Genomic DNA, 25,193 nt, shown 5'->3' on the forward strand with positions numbered 1-25,193 from the left:
CTCTCATTTCTATTACCAAATATGCTACACCACAATTATTAGTAATTAAAATCAAATTAGGTACATCAATTTAATTCATCATCCATGCTCTTGTCAGTGCCTGTTTGCTCGCTCGCTCAAAAATGTAGTAATTTTTAAATGGTGCCTCATTAATTAGTGTGAATTTAGCAGCTTTCTTCTGTCCTGTATTTTGAGCTAGAATTCTGCACTGACATGTATAGCAGCCCATCTGGTCCCATCCTTCCTTTGTGCCTGCAAATCATAGCACAGTGATTCTTTACATTCAGCGTTGTAGAAGACTGTCTGTATAGCAGTATGCTCACTTTCCTTTTTTTTTTCCCCCCCACTTTTAAGAAATTGAGTGCCTTCTTTCATATTTTTCTTTTTTAAAGAAATAAGGAAAAGAAATAGTAAAGAGATGATAAACAGTATGCATATATGTAATATTGTGAGTAATTACACAACAGTGTCACAGACATATTTGAATTAGGTTTGTAAGGTTCAACGTAAACCGAAAACACTTCTGCAAAAACAGACCCATAGTAAAACCAAGTCGCACGATTAGAAATTTGGGCATTTGTTTAGCTACTGAATGCCGAGCGCTGTGCAACTAGATGCTCTGATCCATGAAGTCACTCATATTTAGTTGTGGCAGTTCTGGGGATAGGAGCTGTCTGTACTACTCGGGAGTTGATGCCAATATTTTAACCAAATTTGAAGTCAGTTTTTGTTCAAATATTGTCCTGTTAACTGTGGTGGCTGAGGAGCATATGCCATACTCAACTAAGTAACAGGGCATGTCTGTTTCTAAGTGTTTTCAGAATGGATAATTGTGCACTTGGGAAGATTGATATTATTTTAATTAAAGCTGTTCTTTTATTTTCTCTCTTTTTTTTCTTTTTTTCATTCCATAACTGCTTCCTCTCTGCTTTTTCTTTCCTGATCCCTATCCTTTTTTTGTCTCACACTCTACCTTAACAGCAGCTTTAGTTATTTACTGTAGTGTCTAGCAATATATTTCTCTTCACATTATCTTCAGAACATGCTTGCTTTGTTATGAGCTGAGGTACTTATTTCTATACCATATTTTGAAACAGACAAAGCATGTGCTACCTGCCAAATCTACTTTTTAATAAAGTCATCAGCATGTTTGGCAGACACTTTGATTCTCTAAGACACCCAAGGAGTTTTTCCAATGCCTTCTCATGTTTTGAAGACTTTTGAACTCTCTTTTGCAATAATTAACTAACTTTGCCTTATGAACTACATTGCTTTCTCAAAAATGCTCTCTGCTAAAGTTTTAAATCTTCATATTAGTCCCTCTTGAGGTTATGCAACTTGCCTACCTTTTACATTTTAATTCCCTTCATGGAAAGGAATTGGATTGTGTCCTCTTTTCTTCTTTGCAGATGTCACAAAATAAGACTTTTCAGATCCTTGGTCTCTGTGGAAGAGCTGGAGTTGCTTGGTATCATTGCATAGACTTTAAACCAGGTTCTCATATATGTTTTTTCAGGAATCCTCACATTGTGTTGAATATTGATCTTGCACCTACAATTCTAGATATTGCTGGATTGGATATTCCTTCTGATATGGATGGTAAATCCATTCTAAAGCTTCTGGATTCTGAGAGACCAGTGAATAGGTAAGAAATGGAAGTGTGCACGGAAACATGCATGTGTTTGAACAGGAGACTGAGCAAGTATTCAGCAACATGCAGCACATTTAAAGGAAAATATAATAAAACTACCACCTACATGAGTACATCATTTACCGGAAAATCTAAAGACCTATTTGTCAATATGTGACTTACTTAAGTTATTTATTTTCATTTTGTCAGGTTCATCTACTAGCCATATGGCATCTATGGCATCTAGATATACTAAATGTAATCTGTGTAGCAGTGAGAGGGCTACACATGAAGGTCTTCAGCTATATGAGTTATAGATTTTAAATGTCTCTGTGGCCTCATTTGTAGCAAAGCATTTCATATTGAATAAACTGTAGAATAATTGAGTTGAAAGGGTTGGTTGTGTATCAGACTATGATATAAAGACAGGCTAGCACTCTGAATTGCACAGTTATTATTTGAGACCTTCCATCAATACTTTCATTGGAAACAGACTGAGGAAGAGAATTAGTCTGGATGCTTGCTAGAGGAAATCAGCAGAAAGAGGGAGGAAGGAGATTAGCTTTACAAAGCAGTTGGGTGGAAGGAGAGGGGGAAAGGAGCAGCTGCTTTAGAATAGGATACTTCGTGGGTAGTGTGCAGGTTAAGAGCCCAAACTGGAGTCAGGAAATCATGATTTAATTTGCGATCCTTTGTGATCAAGGACAAGTCAGTTAATCCCCTGTGCCTTAAACATGCTCATGTTGAAATAGTTTTACTGTGTGAATCTGTTGTGGGTTTTGTCCCTGTAGGAACAAATCTGTCCTGTTTGTTCATGATTTGCACTGGAGAGGTGTATGTGCCTTCTTCATAAAGCTGGATGTTCCCTCGTGCAGTTACATGTAATGTTTCTCATCTGAATTGGGGGTGGGAAAGAAAACTGGGGCATGACTTGATTACTGGTTTTGTGGGAGTTGCTTCTTCCTCTCCTCATTTCCTCTTAGGTTCCATTTAAAGAAAAAGATGAAGGTGTGGAGAGACTCATTCCTAGTGGAAAGAGGGTAAGGAAAGTGTTAATCACAAAACCCAGTCTTTTTAAATAGAAGGATACTGAACAGCTAAAGCCAAAGCAGCACTTTGCCACAGACCTAAAGCGGTTTAGCTGTGCCAGCAGAGACACGGCTGCAGTATGCCTAATGGCAGTGACTGTGTGATAGGAGGGAATATATGGCCTTTGCCCACAGCTTGCATAAATGTGCTGTTGGGGTGGGGGAAGGAGAGTTTTACTCGGATTGAGAGATGGAAAGGCATCCCATTTTTCTTTCAGCTGCTGCCCCCTGACCCTCCTGCTTGTATCATGGGAGTATGAACAACCTTTCCTCTCTGCGTGTTCATCTGCTGGCCATTCTCTCTATGCCTCTTGACTTAATATGTACACGGGGCATGAAGGGTTTGCAAAGTGCAGCCCTGTAGCATGAGGAGAATATGTTCTCTTTATACCAACTGTTGTTACTGCCTGCCAATCAGACACGAAACACACTGTCTTGGTTTTGCATGTTTTTGTACGCTCCCTGAGGGCATGATATGAATAACTTGTGTGTTATCAGAGATGATGATAAGTGCTAGTTTCTGCTGGACTATTAAGTTTTGGCCACCAGTGATGCTATGGATTTGGCAGATAACCTACTGCTCTGAGCCTTTTCAGCAAACTGTACATATATCTTGGAATTAATATTACTGCAAAAATAAACTTTTTTTTTTTTTTTTTCCTCCAGTAAACTGCTGCATAAGAGGGAGAGTGAGAAGGTGGATGCCCAAGAAGAAAACTTTCTACCCAAATACCAGCGTGTGAAAGACCTCTGTCAGCGAGCTGAGTATCAGACAGCTTGTGAACAGCTTGGCCAGGTAGGGCATTGTACCCCCAACTGAAAGTAAGCAGTTGTAGTTGGGCTAAGCCTAACACCTTAACTGTGAGAATGTCCTTCACCTTGTCATCAATGCCAGCTTATACATCAAATGGCTCATTCTGTGGCCTTTGCTCAAAACCATATTACAGCATTTATGAGATTGACTGTCCATCAGGAAACTGCTGATTCGAGTGCCTCTGTATTGATTCCTGACTACTGTTAAGAGAACTGCCTAGGCTGTTTTAACATTATATTCCCCAAATAGAATGTGTTTTGGGATTCATTAGTGACGAGAAGCTACAATGAACCTAACAGATTGGCCTCCTCCAAATACATATAGCTCACTTCGCTTTGAATTCTTAATTTAACTCATTTTGTTGTTATTGGAATTACATATAATGGAAACTAACATTCTTTGAACTCAATATATCCTTCCTCTTAACAAAAATATACTGTAAAAACACACATGCAATTATGACTGCAGGCAGTCTGTGTGTATATGAGCACAAAGCTCATTGATTGTGTGTCATTTCTCTTGTTACATAACTGTTCTGGGCAGATATGAAAATATGTTCACTTTAAATCCAAGTTACGTAGAAGAAATTCAGGAAGAAGAATTTAGAGTAGTACCAATACATGGTCTCGGTGCAGGAGAAGGTTTTACAAATTTACCAAAGCAGTGCAAAGGTGCAGCAAAGCTAGCTCCAGCAGCTCTACTCTTGGAGAGATTTCTCCACTCTTGGGGGAATTCTCATCCTCTGGAAACATGGCAAAATTGACTCTGTGCCATTGCTTTCTCATCCAGGTACAGGTCAGAGTACCCCATTCCGAGGACTGTAACACATTCTGCCCGTGGATATGTGGGCAAAGAGGTGAAGGTAGATGGGACCACATGCTAATGTGTCTGTTATTAGGCTGGCATTACCTCATATCCTGGCAGCTCAGAGGGCTGTCAGAATGAGTCAGTCTGTGGAATATAACCATTCCTGCAGAGATGATCTGAATGGCTTACCAAGGCTATAGTAATGGGCTACTTAGGCTATGTAGTTCATTTTCTACTGTCAGAGGCCAGACTCCCTGCTTCTGGCTCTACTGATCATGTAGTTCAGTGCACCTGTGAAATGAGTCCATTGTTCCTTAGGTGATTGGATCCAATTTGTATGTATAAGCACTTTCCAGATGCTCTTTTCCTGTAGCTTGTCAGATTTAGTATACAGAGAGATTATAATGTCCTGTTCTTCCTAAAAATACTGAACTTAAGTATTTTGTGTAGTAGTTCATTGTTGTCAGATGTCTTGAGCTGAAATTTTAGATGGGCGGGAGCAAGCCATTGTTTTTTGAATTTGCATCGTTCTTTGAGAAACTGGGGAAAAAGTCACTGCTTCTGCTACATCATCATCCAGTAAGTAGTTTGGGGAAATACAGCTTTTCTTTTTCCATCAGTATTTTCCCTTTGAGAGATCTTTCAACTTCTTCCTTTCGTCTTCATCTTCCCAATTATTTTGAACATTATTGTAAGAACAGAGGGGAAGAGAGACTTTCCAAGTCCATGTTGTCACTGAAGCTGTCTCTTTGCATAAGGTAACTTAGCTACATTCAGGCTTTCTTACTGTAATTACTGCGTCTCAGTTATGGAAGGAAGGGTGAAGGCTCTGTATCATCTACACACATTCACAGACTTATGTTTGCTTCCATGGATAATAAAATATCTTTGACATCTGTAAGAAGTGGGCATAAAATGTCAACTATGTACTCAGAATTGCCAATAAATTCCAAAGTGAAGGTGTGCTAATAAGAGATGTGTGTGCTGCATCCTCATTGTCAGGAGACAGAGAGGAGAAGAATTGTTTTGAGCAGTTCAGTCAGATGTAATTGGAAGTGATAGGATGAAATTGAGCAAAAAAGAAATTTAAGTTGGACATCAGGAAAAATTGCCTAACAATCAAGTCAATTAGAGTCTGGGAAGGGCTCTCAAGGGAATCTCAATCCATCTAACCCCTGCTCTAGAGAATATGTCCTAGTGGTCTGTCTAGACAGCAGGAATAGTGAGAGATGAATGTGCTTATTTGGGGATAAATCGTGTCTAAATATGGGTGCACCCAAAAGTCTTTTCAGAGTGAAGCAAGACTAACTTCTCAAATGACAAATGGGTGTTGTCTGTTTGCTGGTGCTGTTCACAGCTCTGCATAGTAAGTAGAATGAGCCCAAATGAATAATATACCACTGCCTTGGGGGAGTTTATGGTGTACAGATACAGTGGTTATTTAACAAATTTCTCCTGAGCCTGCAGGACACTTTATTATTGTGCATTTAACAGTATCTGGAGTGTTCAGTGCAAAAGGTGAATTTTCACATCCTGATGCAAATGTGATGAGAAGTCTGGGTCAGAATTAGGTGAAAGCTTGCTAAAGTCATTGGGGCTCTTTCTTTTTGACTTAAATGAGTTTTGGGGACCTGCTAATCCATGCGCAGAGAAGTATGAGCAGTGCCAGGGAATATGAAGTGTGAGCAGGAGACAAGAAGCACAAATGGAGGACAAAGACTCAGAAGGGGAGTGAATGAGAAGAGACAAGGACAGAGCTTAGAGTAAAGGAGAGGTAAAGAAAGGTTTGAATGTGAGATGGAGATTTTGAAATTCTGCTTTGTGAGCATGCAAGTTTGTGAATACAGTTCTATCACCACAAAATGTTCTTCCTTTGCAAATCTCTGTCACCCTCCTTGACCTATAATCGTTTTGATAACAACGCGCCAGGATCATGGAGATGAGGCTATTCATGCTGTTTAAAACCTTGTTTCAGAGTCCATTATGTGGGATTTTTTTGGCAACACTAATATATGTAAATTCTTCTGAGTGCAATGGGTATCTCTGTGTTGCCATGTTTTCTTTTTCGGTTAGTAGGGTTTGGTCTGTGTTAGTTATTTGCATCCAACAAAGGGTGACTGTAGGCTCAGATGAAAGAGCAGCTCAGCATTTATATTCAAGGATTTAAGAGATGAGCTCTTTCTTCCCACATGAAATAAAAAACATTTATCCTAGTACCTAATGGCTTCCACACAAATTTTTTCTCTTCATTGTAGTTCGGCCTTTCATTCTAAACTGGCTGGTAAGTGGAAGCTGACCCACTTTTATCTGGCGGCCTGCATTAATGTGCTTTTGTGGAAGCCAATTATGATATCAGCATTGCTCTGTAGAGTATTCCCAGCAGCTCCACAGTATCATAACAACAGCTGCACAGAATCTCCCTCTAAGTCATTTGCCAACTTTGTGCACATTTGTTAAACGTGTAATACCTGCAGCACTACTGAATGCTATAGGGAATCTATGTTGTACATGTGAAAAAAGAAATTTAAAAAAAATACTACTTTTGTCTTTAGCAGGACATGGCATTGTACAATAATATTGTTAACTCATGAAGAAAAATAGTTGTCTGAATTCACATTATTTCCTCTTCAAATACTTTTTATTTTCAAAGCTCTATTTATGTGCAAGTCTGATACAAGTAGAATTTGCCTTTAAATAGCATTAAAAATATAATCATATATGACAGTTTTCTCAGGAGAACATTCAAAATGCAAAAATTTGCACTTTGTCTCCTTCAGATGTTCTGCAAATGAAAGATTTGATACACAGTCTTTCCTCTGATTGCTTTGTGCTGAACCAGGATCATGAAGGGATATTCTCTTTTGTAACCGGCATGAAGATATCATAAGTAAAAGCATGTCATTTACTCAATTGGTCCCCCCAATTCTCTGACATAGCATGGCATAGCAGTGATGAAAACTGTTCTGCTCAATGTGTGCTTTCCTGCAGCAGTTCATATTCCTGCCACCATAATCATCATTAGCCATCGGTTAGTGCCAAGGGTGGAGCAGTAGAAAAAATTACTTACATTTTCTCCTTTTCCTGAGGGCGCTGTAGCTTGAACTTATGTTAGTCAGACCTGGGAAACTAAGTCAGGTTTTATAAGGAATTTTTTTAAAAACTGGGAAGAAAGTTTTTGATCTGTGTATCCTTGGTAGTTGTCCGGTTCTTTTGTACCTAGCAGAGATATCCCAAGGTTACTGAAGAATTTAGGTTCTGTTGATAAGTGAAGCATATCAAGCCAGCTAGAGTCCAGATAATTTTAATAGCTCTTTAGGCGGATCTTTGGCGTTCCTGAATTCCAGTGCCAGTTGCATATGCTCAGCAACTTTCAGGATCTGGTTCTTAATCTGTGACTGGAACAAGAAATGACTTGTTGATAACTTCATACATTAAAAATTTTATCAGCCTTCAAACTGATAAAATTAGGAAGCAACAAACCATGAAAATTAAAATCATGATGATTTATTAAGGGTCTTATTCAAGGATTGTATTCCTTATCAGGAATTATAATTAACAAAACTGTTTTCCTCCTTTAGCCAGAAATAGCCTATAATGATTTCCAGAGGCTATTTTACTTATGGGTTGTTTTGCTTGTTGTTGCTTCAGAAAACCAAGAAATTTGCATCTCTTGTTAACTGAGATTTTTAAACTCCTTGTCATTACAGTAGTTGCAAGTAGCTTGCCAAAATCAATACCAACATTTAATAAAAAAACCCAAATTTTTTTTCAAATATCCTGATAGGAGTAGCAGCGTAGTTTAGTTCAAAAGGCAACGAACTGGAGGTCAAGAGACTGGCTTCAGTCTCAGAACTGTTACGGACTTGATGTGGGACCTCAGACAAATCAATTCCCCTTTTGGTGCTACTGTTTTTTTCTTCCACCACTCATGTAATTTCTGCTTAGGCTGCACTCACTCCTTAGCTTCTGCAGTACCTAACACAGCAGCTGGGACCATTTGATACCACAATCCAATTATTATATTAATAATAAATGACTTATATAATTGTAATCTTAAATTTAGTTGAATACCTGATTTTTCATCTGCATGCTGGTTGATTGTCCCACCTGCGTCATTTCAGCTGCAGTTTGTGGCACTAAAAAGCACTCCAAATTTTTTGTCAATAAATTGTTCATCCATCTCACAATTTTAAGGTTTGAGTGATATATAGTATGTGACAACTGAAATTGAGCTGAGACCCCAGAGGTCCAAATCTCCAAAAATCATGAGTCAGTATAATGAAATAATGTCCAGTTGGAATGAAGAACAGGTAGTGCTGTTTATGTACTGATGACATGAAATAAAGGAAACCGAACTCATCCTTTGCCAATGGATAAAATTGGAAGAAGGTACGGGGTAGGGGGGGAACAACCCAACAAAAATGTTAAAAGATTAAGAAAATAATACCTGCTGGGAAGAGCTAAGGAACTGAGCATATTCAGTCAAAAAAATAGCTGAGGAATCTGTCTGCATGAATCTTAAGAGGTGTTATACAGAAGACATGAGCCAATTATTTTCAGTCAACAAGAACAGAGTAGTAGCAATGTGTATGAGACAAACAATGGGAAAATCAAGTTGACTATTTCCTGAAACCTGTAACATTTGAGCAGTAGGACAAGCTGCCAGCAAAAGCAGTAGAGAAGGGGCTTGCATCTCTCTCTGGATTTTGCTGTTTTGTCCTCATTAGCTCAATAAAATATAGCAGAAGGAACAAACCACAGCAAAGGAGAAGAGCTAGCTAAACTAACTTCAGCTGTTTCATACTAACTGAACTATAACTGTACTGTTTCATACAAGAAAAAATGTATCTTGACTACTCATAAATCAGTTTAGACTGGAAGTTAGAATATTTCTAGCCATTAAAGCAGTTTGTTTCTAGCTCAACCATCCAATGTGGCAGCAAGGATGGGGTTCAGGAAGCATACACATAAACTAAAGATGACATATATTGCTGAAGTGTTTTTGTCAGGTTGCTGGCAGGGACAGAGGACTTAATTATCCTGCAGAAACTTTGATTCCTAGAGCTTATATTCCTAAAACTGTTAGGGCGGGAGCCTTGCTGGCAGCTTAACTGATCAGACAGTTTCACTTTTCACTTCTCTGTAAAAGGGAATGGAATCTCTTTCGCTTAACAAAAAGAGGAGCTGATGAGACACAGCATGATGATTTAGGGCTCAGCTCTGAAAGCTGTATGTTTCAACTGGAATCTTTTCTTAGCAAGGCTTGTGTGATAAGCCCTTTTCCCCCAAAGAAAACAATGTCAATTGAGAGAGATTCACTGAGGGAAATGAGTGAATTGTAGGAAAAAATCCTACAGGGAAGGTCATGGCCATTTGTTTCTGATTGGGGCCTCAAGTAATGACTTTGAATTAACATCTGTGATTGCTGTAGCGGTAAGAAGACATCGATGCACAATAATGCAAAAACCACTTCATGGTGATGGGGGCTGTGAAGGAAATAATGGGGGGTTAACACAGAAAAATACAACATGTCTTTTTCTGCTAAGGGGTCATTTGCGTGTTCAAGGTAAATAGTGTTACTGGGGGGAAACAGGGCATCTGTTCAGTCTACAACTGCTGCTGTTATGATTCATGTTTCATAGATATTGAAGTCCTGCTTTACTCTTGTTGATATGTATAGCAGGTAGTTTGGGCTGGAGGGGAGAATGTGTGTTACAAACTGTCTTTTTTTTGCCTTTGCAGTGTATCTTTGAACAAGACTTCTGTTCAGTAGCACTGATTTCTCCATTAAACTAAAGCTCAGACTCTTCTGCTTTGCACATAAATAACTGAGTAGCATGTGTTGTGCAGTGGGAGGTAAGGTAGAGGATGGAGTAGAAGTGTTAGAACAAGCCCAGCACAGTAGGTGGCAGAAAGCACAAGCACAGCAGCTAACTTGGCCTGCCTTAAGATGGTGGGAAATCTCCAGCTGGAACAGCTTTAATGATTAAATGAGGTATCTGGAAATTTTGCACAACCTGAGCTTGATGGGCTTCAGGACTTATTGCAAAAGCCATTTATTTGATGGCTTGAGTAGCTGTTCTGCAAGGCTTTGCAGGAGGAAAGAAAAGTTCTTCCTTTGGAGTTTTGATATGAGCTGGGATAAAGATTGTGGGGGAGTCTGGGTTTTCCGTTGACTTCTAGTTTGTGTTAAACTGCCCTCCTTTTCAGGACATAGCTCTTGTGAGATGTTATAAGCTATAGAACTTGAATTAGGAACACATATTTTGGCCTAATGAAAAAAAGACCTGAAAAGTTGGGGGCAAGTGGTGAACTAAGGGCATTTTGTTTTCTTTACTGGTTGAGTTAATCCACTATTTATATGTAATTACGTTTTGCTGCCAGATGGTTATCATTTGTACCTGTGAGCCAAAGTATCTCTGGGGCACTCTGGAGTTCTTCATATAGGTATTTAATTATTTAAGTGATTACTTCTTATAAAATACTTCAGTTGCTTCCAGGATTTGACACAAGTTTCTGCATGATGGTATGCTGTGCACTAGAAACCAATTTAAAATGCCAGAATTCACAATGTTTAAAGCTTCTTCACTGTCAGGCAGAGGATGCACAGTTCCCTTGTAATTACTACCCTTTTTCCCTAAGATTGAAAGCATCCTTTGGAAATTACTGCAACTGATATAGCTGTGATATTGACCTAGGGAATTGGCATTTGTGCCTATAAGCAGACCAAGGGTAAGTTGTTGAATCCCAGACACATTCACACATGTCCATATCTGGTTTGGGGAAAAAAGTAGAAGCTTGAGACTTTCCTTCCCCGCCTTCCACCCCCATGTGTTCAATGTTTGCTTCTAAAGTAATTTAGGTAGTTCTGCACTGCAGTCATTCAGCAGTGGGCCTGTTAATGCATATAATGTGCCCTTCTAGCAAAGCCTTTAAGATGTTTTCACTGTAGCATACAGCTGCCTTGGAAAGATTTAAACTGCACCAAAAATTAAAGGATTTTTTCCAGTTCACCTGGAGGGGAAAAATGAGCATCACTTTCTTGACAGGAGATGAAAGAAATAGAGAAAACATATTTGGGGCCATACATCAGAGCACTTATTTACAGTAGTTCTCATCATGGCATTTAACTTGCCCTCTGTTGAATCTTCATTTTTCATGTATCAGACACCTACAGCATAGAGCTCTACTGAGCAGAAAAAGCAGTTTGCTCATATATTTTCAAAAATAAGATTCAGCTGAATTGGAATGGGAAACAGCAACAAACATTTTTACATCTTTTTTTCATTGTGCAAGAAACCGTTGCTTATTCTAGTAAAATAACTTCTGCTTCAAACCTCAGTCTGTATCAATCAATGTTATAATAATAAAATTAAAACTCAGCAATTGATTCTTCAAAGGTTATTTTTGTTCTACACTTCATTTAAGTAAATGTGTCCTGCTTTACAGATGAAGACAGTCATACAAAGATACTGATTCAAATGTCTTGTTATGTCAGTATCTCTCATTGATTTGCTATGATTCCTTGTGCTGAAAGTTAAGCTGTGTTTATCTGCATCAGTGCAAGGCTTGCACTGTACAGGAGGTTGGACACAATATCTGCACCTAAGAAGTAATTACAGCTCAGGAGACTTGCCATCCAATTGTCTGAAGAAATAAGTGGACACACCATAAAACTCTGATCATTTTAAATGAGAGAATCTCCCGTGGACATAGATAAATCCACTGTAACTTGTCAGTTCACTTCAGACTCCTGTTAAATTCTGTATTATAAAAGCACAGTGATACTGTTTTCTTACTTTGCTGTCATGCAAACAATGGAGTGAATTTCAATCGAGAATGTAGGCTTTGTTGTCCTAGCCTGGGCGCACCTCTCTATGGGAGGTGAAGTGCCTGAATCGCCCTTGTAGAGCGGCAGGCTGCTGTAAAACATCATCTCACTTGGGAGCTGTTGCTGTTTTTCCTTCTCTTCTTTTATTTGGAAAATTCTCAATATTCCAGTGAGTCCTGGAGCACAGACTCAGGATTTTGTAACAGGGAAAAAGAGGAACGCCTCTCAAGACTCAGCAAAAAGCTGAAGTGTTTCCGAGAGTCTCTATTTAAAGCAGTAGCAACTGCTACTGTGAGGTTGTTTTATGTATCTCAAAGCCTAGCTCTGTAGCTAGTAGTGTGTTGGTAAATAAAGGAGTAGGTGGAATTATTTTGTGATGTGTCTGGAAGTGGGTAAAACTTCTGTGCCAGATTGAAGGTGGCTAAACTCCCTTGCCCTTGGCACAGCTCTGACAGCAGCACAAAGGGAGCTGTAAGCAAATTACTTCAGGTTTTGACTAACAGAAGGAGTTGGAGATTAGAGATGAGATCTTTAGTTTGAGTGGAAGAGGGAGGAGATTCTCACTTTGCAGGCATCCAGTGCAGCTCACCATTGCTAGTCAAGCCCAAGGGTGTTGAATGGGAAAAGCTATTAAGAGAAACACTGAAGATGGAGATAAACTTATCTAACTACAGATTTCCATAGCTGATCCAGTCATACCAACCCTTTTAAAGGTCAATGAAGAGAAACAGGCACTTCTGCAGGGCAATCCTTTTTCTTATCTCTTTTATATGGCCACCTTAGGATGAAGTGAATTATACCCTGATGTGACTTTTCGTCTTCTTTGACTGTAGAATGAGTCTAGATAACCAGCTCAGACCAGATCTTTACAGTAAAGGAACCCACAACTTGGATAAAATCATCCCACCATCAGGCATTTGAACTATTAAAGAGAAGGAGACTCCTTCAAGAAGTTTTCTCCCTTGTAGGATATGGGATGGGCTGTGATTATATGCAGGCCTGGAGCTTGGTGCTGGTTTAGTGGCATAATAGTGGCATAGATTCCTGCCAGCCTGACAAACACACTTGCTGGTAGGCAAGGATTCTTTTCAAACCTGTGGACAAGGCTTGAACGTCCTTGGTTTATGCCACAGTTATGCTTCTGAAAGTTGTCACTTGTCACGTCCATATTTTTAGCTGTAGTATTGATTTTGTTAAATTCCCATTGTTCTGCCTCCAAGAAACAAAATCAGAAACAGATGCAAGAGTGTTCGAAAGAGTTCCTGTTTTGTCTGAAAATGGAAGATTACAAAAATTCTCTTTTGGTAGTAGGTGATAGATGAGCCCCAGCTTACTACAACAAGGAATCTCTGATAGATTGCTGGAGATGGCCATTAGACAAAGCACAGTTGGGACAGAGTTTTAATGACCAAATATTTCTTCCAGAAATGGCAGTGTGTGGAAGATGCCAGTGGAAAGCTCAAGCTACACAAGTGCAAGGGAATGGCAAACTTGGCAGCTGCAGGCAACAGCAAAGGCACCTCCAATATTTTGCCCAAGTATTACAACAGGAATAGTGAAGACTGCAATTGTGAAGAGAACGAATACAAGCTGAGCCACGTTGGACGGAGAAAGAAACTCTTCTCTAAGAAAAGTAAGTGAACCCGCTGTATCTTCTGTCTCTGCCTTAGAAAACGGTTAGGATTTTGTTCCCTAACACACATAATTGTCCTGATTTTTATCTGCATTGAATTCTATCAGCATATTTACTGTGTATCTAACTATGAAACAATGTGCCTCATATTGGACAATCAGATTTGAAAATACCTCTCTCTGTAGGAAGAGGAGTGTTTTGATCCAAAATAGGGTCCTATATTTATGTCTTTCAAAACTGGGAAATGCAGTACAAACACTGAAGTGGCAAGTAGCACATCATTACACAGGCCATGAAACATGAACAGTGTTTTACAGCAAATACTCCAGTTTTCAGTAGGTACTGCAATGCTTGGAGCCGTTACTGCAGTAATTTATTTTTAATAAGGATGCGTGTGCTTTGTTACAGAAGCTGCTTGTTTCTAACATCCTTTCCTTGTGCTCAGTCAGCAGAGACAAGGCTGACTTTTAACCAGAGATCACGTCCAAAGGGGATGACTCTGCTTCTAGTTTCCTTGGCACAGATCAGGTGCTTTTTCAGAAACCCTATTTCACTGGCTCTGTGTTAAACCTTAGTCAGACTAACATCTATATTTGAAGTACATAGTCTAATTATAGATTAAAGAGGCAAACGGCAGCACAGAATTATTATTCACTTGTAATGTTTCTTTCGTCTCACTCCACAAATACAGAGCCTTAATTATTTAGCAGATTAGTCTTTCTGTATAATGACCTGGCACAAGCTTCAAACAGAGAGTTTAAATTGATTTTCTCCCATTATATTTGCCTTGCAAGCTGATTAGTACCTACTAAGCTAATTTTTAGTTGAAAAAAATTATTGGTTCCAGGATGAAATTACTCAACTATACTTGCTGTTTAAATATGTGGCACAGCAGATAATCTTTAAATAACACTAGAACTTGCAATTCAATTAACTTTTTGAAGTCACAGAGAAGAAAGTTCAGTCAAGGGGAGACAAATAACAGAAGTAGATTGAAGGTACTTAAATGAGAAGAGGAAAACAATTTAAGTGAGGGCAACATAATGCTATCTGATAATACTTAACACTTACTTAAGTACTTTTCATCAGTGCTTCCTAAACATTAACTAATTTTCACAACATCCAGAGGAGGTGGTTAAGTGTATAATTACCTTTAGTTTATGTATGAAGGAAGTTGAGGTAAAAAATGTGAAGGTTGCTCCCTCTAGCAGAGGAATCAGAATGGTGGGGTTTTTTCCTTATGTTCTGCTCAGAAGAGGCAGAGTTTATACTATACCCTTCAGCTCACTTGCGTCATTGAACCATAAGGCATAAACTTTAGCAGCGTAAGATAGGATCTTGACAATCATGTTCCCGCTGCTTGTGTCTTGTGTAAAATAATTGACTCCACAGACGCTTTGTTTTTCCCTCTGCTCACGTTCAGGGTGTGCCATACAGTGGAAGATGTTAGCGTGGACCTATTGACATAGACTCTTCAATTTGATGTTGGCTATCCTTTTACATGCACTTATCTAATAAATCACACACTGAATGCAAATGAGCACAAAGCAATACAAGTCAAGGTAACATACCAAGGTTTTCTAAACAGCTTACCTAGAAAGCTGGGTCACTGAATTGTGAATGGTAAGAGGGTGAACTGGGTACTCATTATGTGTATTTGGACTTTTATGACCTGTTTCATGAGACTTGGGATAAAGTGCAGTCTGTGCTGGGTTGCATAGTTCTGAGGGCATCTTTGGGGTCTGCCTCTCAGAATTTGATGAGTGCATGGGATCATACTGCAGCCCTAGTTGAATGCCAGTAAATGCTATTCATCACATTGAACAATAGCTAAATAGAAAACAGAAGTTTCAAACTGGACTAGGGTCACATCCACATTAATGCTGCTTTAGTTAAAAGCAGTAGTGTAGTTCTGAAGGGAACACCCTGATCACTCCCTTCTATGATGCATAGTAGAGATGGATTTGCAGAGGGCGGTTTTGATGGATTCTAATATACAGTCATTTGCAGAAAACTAAATTGGATGCCCTGCTTCTAGGGTGCATAAAGTGTGTTGCAAACCCTGATGGGGGTGTGAGGATTGGTCTTTCAGAAAGACTAAAACAAGTCATGTGTAGTGAGAACGTGTGGTCTAAAAGACCAGACTAAATTGCTGATAGAGAAGGGCTGGAGCACCAAATGTTTTGATAAAATAATTACTTTACAATGTAGGCATGGTCTAGACCCATTGTCAGGTGCACCAGGACATTTAGCAGGCAAAAATGTTTTCTAAATTGAGTAAAGTCAGTTGCAAAACAGGGTCGTGTCATGTACGTCCCATTTGGGCCATGTACAAATACACAACTCGCTTGCAAAGCTTTTACATGCTAGAAACACATGAGCATTAATATTTGGTATATATGGGTTTGGGTGTCAGGAATGTTTGCATTTCTGTGTCCTCTTTATTTTCTTCAGTATGTTTTTCTTTTATAAGATGAAACAAAGCTTTACAGTAGGAAGAAAGTTTAGAGTAATAGTGAGCTCTTAAAATCTTCAGCTGTGTTGTGGTCTATTATGTTTTTCTTGCTGTGGATTTGATCTCCTCCTCCTGTGATGAACAAGTGCATGTGATTAAAGGAGTTATTAAGCTGCATGTAGAGAAATGATGATAGACCACACAGATCTGTAAACAACAAACAGAAGTGTGTACAAAGGGGCTAGTGCATTTTTATTCCAATTTTCATGTCATTCATTTTTCTTTTGAGGTAGTCTCAATGCTGGAGCAAAATTACCTTCTTTGTTATTAAAAAAACAAAAACAAAACCAAACCCCCAAAACCTGAACATCATTTGCTTTAAAGATAATGCATCTGATGAATAATTTTCAATAGCAGTTGTGAGAAACTGGATGTAAGAAAGTTTTTGGGGTTGGGGTTTTTTTTCCTCTTTGAAGTATCTAAGGACACAGATTCAAAATAAGATTTCTAAAAATCCCTAGGTACATAATGCCCAAGAAAAAAACACTTCTAAACCTTTATCCATATTTCTAGACACTTGAGATATTTTCAAAAATTTGACTTCAAAGTGCCTAATTTTACTTTGGTGTTATAGAAGAAAATGCTGCTTCTCTACAAATTTCTGGAAAATATATAGACATTACTGGGAAATACCTACCAGGAATTCATGAGGCTATTGGTGGATATTTCCTCATGGCATACGTAGAAGCAGAATCCTTGCATACTGGCTTATTCTATCTTCATTGTGATGCTGGAAAATACATCAGATCCAAAATACCTACGTAGAGTAAGTGTCAACAGGGAAGACCAAGAGTTCTCTGTCTTCTGCAGTGTTCCCGCTGAGCAGTCATGCCCCTGCTTTGGGGAAAATGCCATATAGTAGTTATAGTTGGTTACAGTCTTCTCAGTTATCCCTGAGAGAACTATTATTTCCAAATTATCTCAGTGTTAAATCGTGAATTTGGTGGCTGCAAAGTAAGTAATAAGGCTTGAGTGATGAGGATGTGAGGAGAATTAAATAGAAGCCGAAGGCTGGGCATGGTTGTGTCAGATATGAAGTTTATGGTTTTATAATACAACATTGCCCTTGCTTTATTCGGTTGAATAATAACTTTGGATCCTACAGTTCGTGCTTTCACTAGACAGTGTTGAAACCTGAGATGCTACCAAAAGAGTTGTAAAAAATCAGGTGTGTTTGAGTCTCTAGACTGTCTGGGGAAATCTGGACCAGAACAGTGTACCTCCTTTCAGGCTCCAATGAAGACAAGCATGCTTGTCAAGTTGTCCAAGAGTACACAGCTGGATGAGTGGGGCACTGAAATGTAGCTTTCTTAGGCTTAAATTTCTCCGGACTCCATTTCCAGACTCAGTTCTGAGAATGCAACTTTTTAGCAGTACCATCTATAAGACAGCTGGCTGCCGTAAGACCAGAGGAAGAGAAGCATTGGGACTCATAGAGCTTACCAAAGCCAGACTTTAATAGCTTGGAAAAGGGGGGATAGGTGTTTGGGACCAAATACTTAACAGCCCTAAATCTACTTTGTTTGTATGTTGTGTACAGAGGTAAATGAATTGGAGAGTAAAACTTAAACCTGGAGGAGGATCGACTAATAAGTAATTAGACATTGGTATTTATGCCTGCAGTGCACTTCGCAGGTGGGAGAGCACAGCACAGATGAATACTGATCTTATTAAATATTTTAACCACTTCCTCTGAAAATAATGGAGTTTGGTGCTAATCACAGTGCTGAGTCAGCACTGTGGATAGCATGTTGTGGTAAAGCAATACAACAGGTCCTTCATGAGCTGTCTCACTCCAGACCAATTTGTTCGTTGTAAGGCTGGGTTAGTTTGGCTGCAAGGGAGGAGTAACTCCTGGCTTCTAATTCTTCAGGAACATGTGTAGATGACAGTTCCCTGAAGCTATCTGCTGAGGTCCAACATGCTGGATTGGCATATTAGAATTGTAAGGAAGGTAAATTGTTAGTTGGCTGAGCTTAACAAGATGAAATGAGGGAACAATTAAAGAAATGGGAGTTTATACTTTGAATATAATTGTTAGGGTGTAGTTTTTTGGAACTGCCTCCTACTTCTGAAAAGATGGGAGTTTTCCTTCTCATTTAGTCAAACATTTCCTGAATGGGTGCCTGAAATAGGGTTGGTCTTTTGGGGTTTTTTTTCCCTTCAGCAGTGACTCACCTGGCTTAGTATCAGCAATAAACTTTGAACCACAGGTGGAAAATGTGCAAAGCCAGACAATCCAGCTGGTATTCTACTTTCTGTGTGTGGTGCTGACAAGAATATAGCGCTTGGACTAGTTTCAGGTGGGAGGAGATGTTTATTTCTCTTCCCAATGTGCAAAATGGCTTTTGAGACCTTGCGATCCATTTGGAATTAATGTAAGTCTTCTTGAAAAAAGTCACTCTGTGTTAATGCCAAAGCATGCCAATTGACATGAATATTTATTTTGTCAATTTTTGTTACTGTACCTCCCATTCCTTTTTTTCTTACCCCTCCTTGTTTTGCTGGGGAGATTATCCCATAAAGAAAGTTGGCTTTTATGGGGAGCTTGGGATTGCAAGAAAGATTGGTCTTCTCATTTGGCACGTTGGTCAAGTTTTTCCCTTACCAGGTTGCAGAAAGAAGTCCCATTCTTGTGAGATGTGCTGTGTGTTTCAGCTCTGTGTAAAGCAGAGGTGACTGGGGGAGCCAAGGGACTCAATTGTTTCCAGTAGTGTCTTAGATGATTCCAAACCACATATGCAGAGCAAAGACTCAGGAACTGGGCAGGGAGGAGAAAAGAGGCTCTGGTACTTAAGTTGTGCTTTTTTCTCAAGGAATGAGATGATTATGCTTCTTAGTGTAATGAATGACTCTCAGCAGTCGTTGACAGTGAGCAGGAAATATGGTCAGAGATGGACCCCATCATACATTAGGGAAGTTTAGATATGAATTTAGACTCTATAACTACGATATATTTGTGCTATTCCAGACGAAACGAAAGAGGAGCTCTGGGGATTTGGGCCGGGACAATTCATAGCAAATGTTTAATTTTGCCTTTGGGCTGCAGAAGCAAAGTCTGAGGGAGTGCACATCAGGAAAATAATTGCAAAGAAAAAAATTAGCTGTGGATTAAAGTAATATTCAGATATTAACCCTTCCTGAAAAAATCAAGCATCTTACCTTGAAGAATGAGCATAGAATTGACAAAAGGCCCAGGTTGAATCCTGGGAATAATTGGGACCACTTCAGGGAAGCGTTGCAGGAATCCTAGCAGTGGAGCATTGTACGGTGGACAGTAGAAAACAATAGAGAACTCGCTGTCGTGAACTGTCATGGTTAGGTTTTTTTAGGGACTTACTGCCATCTAGTGACTCTTGGGGGAAGAGCAGAGTCTCTTTGAACGAACTGTTTGCTCTAAACGCGATATTGGATAAGTACATTTTCTTTCCCGTCTGCCATCCTTGTGCATTTGCATTATATCTGCCCTGTCTCTCATGCCCTAAGGTGTCATCTCTTCATGCAAAAGGTAATGAGGCATCAGCTTAGAGAACAGCTGCAACAAACACCATTTGTTATCCAGTTAATTCTAAATGTCACAGTATGGGCTGTTTTTTTTCTCCCAAGAACCACAAAGAGGACCAAATTGTAACAGGCTGTTTCTCCCCCTCTTAACCCTTTCAATTTCTTTTCCATGCAGAATACAAACCAAGTTATGTCCGGAATCGCTCAATCCGTTCTGTATCTGTTGAACTGGATGGAGCAGTTTATAACTTGGGTTTAGAGGACGGATACCAACCTGTCTTACCAAGAAACATCACCAAGCGGCACAAGATGCAGAGGGCTATTCTTCGTGAGGAGGAAGATAAAGACGTGGGGGAATACAGTGGCACTGGTGGTATTGCAGAGTATACAGCCCCTAACCTAATAAAAGTGACTCACAGGTGAGTGCATGTGGCATATTTCTAAAAGCTTTTGCTGCATAAGTGGCTGCTTTACGTAAATGGGTGTGTTAACTTGTGATAAGTACGTTGTGTCCCTTTTGGATACCCAGTCTAGCTTCACTAAAATTCTTATTCTCATCTGTACAACAGCTTTCGGTTTTGTTTTAGTTTTGTCATGTACAGAGGGGCACAAAGCTACTGAAGAACTGCAACAGTGCTTTCATGTCTTCTGCACTTCAGAGACAGTAATCACTGATCAGTGCATGTTTCCAGTGAGGACAAGCAAAACAGTGTGCAACAGTTGTGTGTACACCTATGTGAAACCAGGAGAGCCTCTACTTAAGGAAATCTCAGTGTGCAGCGGGTAACCTGTCCTGTCTGAAGACCAAAGGCTCTAATTGGAGTATGACCTAGTTTCACATCATTGGTTGCTTTGTATTTCAAACCCAAATCAGTCCTAAGGGAGGAAGCAGCCTCTCAGAGCTTTCTGTAGCCAGTGCTAGGAAAGGAAAATCTGTATTATGAATGAAGTTGGATGGACCAGGAGCATTGGGAAATGGAACATATTGAGAGAGAGATGAGGGAATTGTCTGGACACTCTAATAGCTAAAAATCTTTTCCTCGGTGTGCAGGTCTAGGGACTGATGGTATATCTTCAACTGTACTTAATTAGTTTAGTCACGATTTCCACTTGTGAATTATTAGGAAATCCACCAATCATTACTGATTATGTGCATTAAATTGTTTAATGGCTAGCTTATGTAAACATGCGTGAGCCACTTAGCTGCTGTTGAAATCTGTGGTTTCCATTTGACTTCTGTTTACAGGGTTAAAGGCTCGCTAATAGGAAGAAACATAGCTAGGTTGACATCAGAGAATTGTGCTCTCTTACCCCAGCTCACATGAATGTTCAGGACCCATAAATCACTATTTGTACTTCTGGAACAAGTCAAATTTATTTTTTGCTGCCTTACTGGGTGAATTCCAGATCCATACAAGGAACTGTTAGGAAGGTTATGCATAATTTGTGAGGAGTCCCCAGGAACACTTGCAGAAAAGAAGGCAGTGGGACAACATGCATGAGGAGGTTTAGAGAAAATAAAGGAGTATTGAAAATACTCAGCTTTAATTTAAACGAGTATTCAAAGATGACTACGTGGTATTTTTTGACCCCTAATAAACTTCTTAGGTACATCTGTCAAGCGGGGGTTTGTTTGTTTGTTTGTTTTTGAAAGAATTTTGAAACCTGGATTGCATTAGAAGTTAGTGAAACATAAGCACTTAAAATTGTCAGAGGGTATCTCCCTTTGAAGTCAGGGAGATATCTTTGAAAAATTTTATCCCTTTTGTAGAAAACAGCAAAATTTCTTGGGGCGTTTTTTTTTTTCCCTTTATGGTGTAGTAATACATCTTATAAAGAAGTACTTTATCCTTGCCCCTACGCCTGTATCACTTAATTATGCACTGGGAAATTGCTTCTGAGTAATGCTTTCAGTGCTTGGTAGTTAGTAGATATTATTTATGTAGACAGCCTAATGAATAAGCAAGAACTCTATGCAGCACAATTTACATACAGAAATTAAGCAGTCAACAGGTTCTGCTTGATAGGAATATTCTCCTTGAATTTTTCTACTTTTGAAAAATTTCCATGGCAACTCAAACCCAAAGTTTTTTCCTGGCTCATAGCACAGTCTTATTCTCTTGAATGAACATTGGTTTTTTTTGAATTCTGCATGTCATTTCCAGTCTGGCTTCTCATCTGTCCTGGAGTTGTGTTATTAAAACCAGCTGTTTGCATTTCTGTGTATGTGTGTATCCACTATAATAACCATTGTTTGCTTTTCCATGCCAAGGTGCTATATCCTGGAGAATGATACTGTTCAGTGTGACACAGATCTGTATAGGTCACTGCAAGCTTGGAAGGACCATAAACTTCATATTGACCACGAGGTCAGTGATGTTATCAGTCATGCATTTTCAGTGTGTGTTTTTAGCATGGTTTTCTGTGGACTGATAGGATCATGCTGTGTTTGTGTCTGTCTGCCTCTGGGTGTCTTTGTCCCTCCCTGGAACCTTTTGAACTTGCTGGCTGATTTCAGAATAGATATTTCAGTGATAATTAAGTTATTACAAGTTTGTGAAGACAAGATGCTGAGTGGAGGAGAGAACTGCAACTGAAGGGACAGCTGAGAAATGTCATAAGCCTTTTGAGATAAATGAGAGACTTGTAAGTGTCCCCATTCTGGGAAAAATTTCATCTGGATTTTCTTCATCTCTTATTAGCCCTGCTCCCCAGTGTACCTCTCAAAAAGAGGCCTTCAACTGTCAAATATAAGCCCAAGGAAAAGTGAGCTTCATTAGTTTTAGTGCTTCTAGAATTATTTATTTTGCTTGCTTGTGTTTTTCTTAACCCTTGCACTTTGGAATTGAATTGGTTTTTCTTAGGCTTGTGTATATGAAGAACCTGGAGATAATTTGCCCTGTGAAATTTGCCTGTAAATCTTCATCTGACATTTTTTGTCACTAATGTTGAAGAATATAAGCTAAAACCCTTCACACATGTTGTGTATGAAAGAGGCAGTCTTCTAAGGACCAGATAATGGTGGAATGCATAAAGAAAGGACCTCCTGCAACCTCTTACCAAATTACCTGAATTCACAGCAAAGTCCTATGTAAGACCTTGTTGGGCCCCTTTTATGGTACAGATTGGCATGTACCAAGGCGGGTAGATAATGCAAAACTTAATAGCTCTGCTAGGATTTAAAAAGGGCAATTTCAATATTGCCATACTCTTCTAATTTTTTTTTTTACTTCAGAAAATGTAGGCTATATGGAGTGTCAAAGAAAATGAGAGCTCACTTCTGTCCTGTTGTGTTCCTGATTTAGCGTCACAGGGCTGGATTCTTTGTGCATTTTTCTTGAACGCTCTGTCCTGTCTGTGCTTCAGCAGCCATGTGCTTCTGCTAGACTTATGGTCACTGATGTCAAATGGTAGTTTTGCAGCGACTTTTTGTTGTTCACACTGGATTACTTTGTTTTTTCTGCTGTGTAAAGAAAAGAGGTAGAAGCCTGTAATACCCATCTGGGTGGAAATGGGCCGTGCTGTGTGTGAGCTAGGCTGAATGAAAGCAGGAGTTTTATGTACTGAAAAAAATAGGCAGTTAAAAATAAACTGTGTGGATGGCGCAATTAACTGCTAGTCCACATCCCATGTGGCCAGACATTGATAAAGACTGCCATGCCATGCCATGCCATGCCATGCCAACTGCTGCTTTTCTTTTCAGAAGCTCTGAAGAGGGGACTTCAGAGCAGTCCTTCCCCATTCCCTTCTCAGGTTCATAACAGGCTGAAATTTAAGAGCTTCATTTTCCTTTGAGTAACCTTTCTCCCCTTGCAAGTGTGCTTTAGAGCACAAGAGGAAAAATTACAATGGAACCAGGAGTGGTTATCTACTCTGAGGCTGTGTGCCCTCCCATTCCCGCAGTGCCACATTCCGCTTTCAGTAATCAAAGCAGGCAAATTTACCAACAAGGTTTCCTCCTGCTGTAGTTTCCTTTTGGAAAGGTGGATAATCTGAAAATGCTTGTTAGTGGTGGGAATGAGGGGACGTGGTGAAGGGGAAGCATTTGGTGACAATAGAATGGGTTTGAGAAAGCTAGAATAAGACTAACTCCCACCGTATTTTTTTTAACCTGTATCTTTACTTTTTTTAGATTGAAACTTTGCAGAATAAAATAAAAAACCTGAGGGAAGTGAGAGGTCATCTGAAGAAGAAGCGACCTGAAGAGTGTGATTGTAACAAGATAAGGTATTTCTTGTGTACTTCAGAGTAATTATTTGTAGTGTGCAACTGTAGCTGATTTATGTCTTCACAGGAAAGATCAGAATCTGTTAACTGGTTGCCTACTTACTACACTCTTGTATAATGCTTTCTGGAGGAGCTGGACTGCTGCAGAAGTACAAGGCCCACCTTCTGCCAGGCAGGAGTTTAATTGCCTCTGTGTCAAGTGGTGATGTAACAGGACGTGTGACATGGCTTATAAACCAGTTAGTTATGCTCTTGTACTGAAATTGCTGCTATTAGATACCAGAGATCAGTATTTTAAGCTGAAGGCTTTTTTCTGAAAATTTGCTTTCCACAAGGGCAAATTGTCAATATGGTGCAGTGTTACACAAATCTATTTTAAAAAGAATATTGTGTAAAGCATATGGAATAATAGGGTGGGGAGATGAGAGAATTTCTTCCCATTCAATTTTTTCAAGGCTGGATGTATTATCTCATAGGATGCAATCACTGCAATATTTAGCAGCTATGCGAGGTGGGAGAAGCAGGAATTTATCAGTTGGTGCAGAGTAACTGTATTTTAGTAACCACCACTGACTTAGTGCACAAGATCTTTTTTTCCCTGGTGCAGATGATTTGCGAATTTTAAGTGCAACAGGGAATACTAAAATAGTGATTGTGCCTTAAGGCCTCTGCGTAGTTGGTTTCTCATATAGCCAAATATTTGCAAAATGGCTGTAGGATCAGCCCATGGAAAGAAGGTTCAAGCAAGAAGGGGAGCAAGCCAGCTCTTGCTCTGCAGCTAAGCACAGCAGAAAATCTTTCAAAATCAAATGTTAACCCAAACAGAATTTGCTTCTGAGAAGGCTGCTCAGAAAGAAACCAGGAGGAGCTTCTCCTGATCATAGTGATCACAGAGCAATCTCTGAGGCTACTGTGAGCCAGATGTCACCAGGAGTACAGTAGTCACAGCATGAGTATCACAAAAAAAGCCATACTTGAATGTACTCAAAAACACAAGGCAGCCACGCTATTATCTGTGTCTAAAGCAGCTTTAACTAAGTAGCCTCTATGAGAGGGTATGGACGATATTTCTGTGTCTCATTGGTATAATGGGAATGAGTTTCTGAGCGTAACACTTAAATCCTTGGAGGCACAGCATACTCTG

The 25,193-nt window shown here is 39.4% G+C and overlaps 1 protein-coding gene across 2 annotated transcripts in view; it reads left to right on the forward strand.

Annotated features, from left to right (window-relative positions):
- The window catches only part of SULF2 (sulfatase 2), a 63,239-nt gene that overhangs the window by 31,888 nt on the left and 6,158 nt on the right, over positions 1-25,193 (forward strand). For both annotated transcript variants that reach the window (XM_010569675.1, XM_010569676.1), the window contains exons 7-13: positions 1,517-1,645; positions 2,614-2,670; positions 3,385-3,514; positions 13,596-13,803; positions 19,998-20,241; positions 22,095-22,191; positions 23,955-24,049. In XM_010569675.1, coding sequence (XP_010567977.1) covers positions 1,517-1,645; positions 2,614-2,670; positions 3,385-3,514; positions 13,596-13,803; positions 19,998-20,241; positions 22,095-22,191; positions 23,955-24,049 — 960 coding nt within the window. The remainder of the gene's footprint in view (positions 1-1,516; positions 1,646-2,613; positions 2,671-3,384; positions 3,515-13,595; positions 13,804-19,997; positions 20,242-22,094; positions 22,192-23,954; positions 24,050-25,193) is intronic.

This window comes from Haliaeetus leucocephalus, unplaced genomic scaffold, assembly GCF_000737465.1.
Source record: "Haliaeetus leucocephalus isolate CR32 unplaced genomic scaffold, Haliaeetus_leucocephalus-4.0 Scaffold273, whole genome shotgun sequence".
In the NCBI taxonomy this organism is placed as follows: Eukaryota; Metazoa; Chordata; class Aves; order Accipitriformes; family Accipitridae; genus Haliaeetus; species Haliaeetus leucocephalus.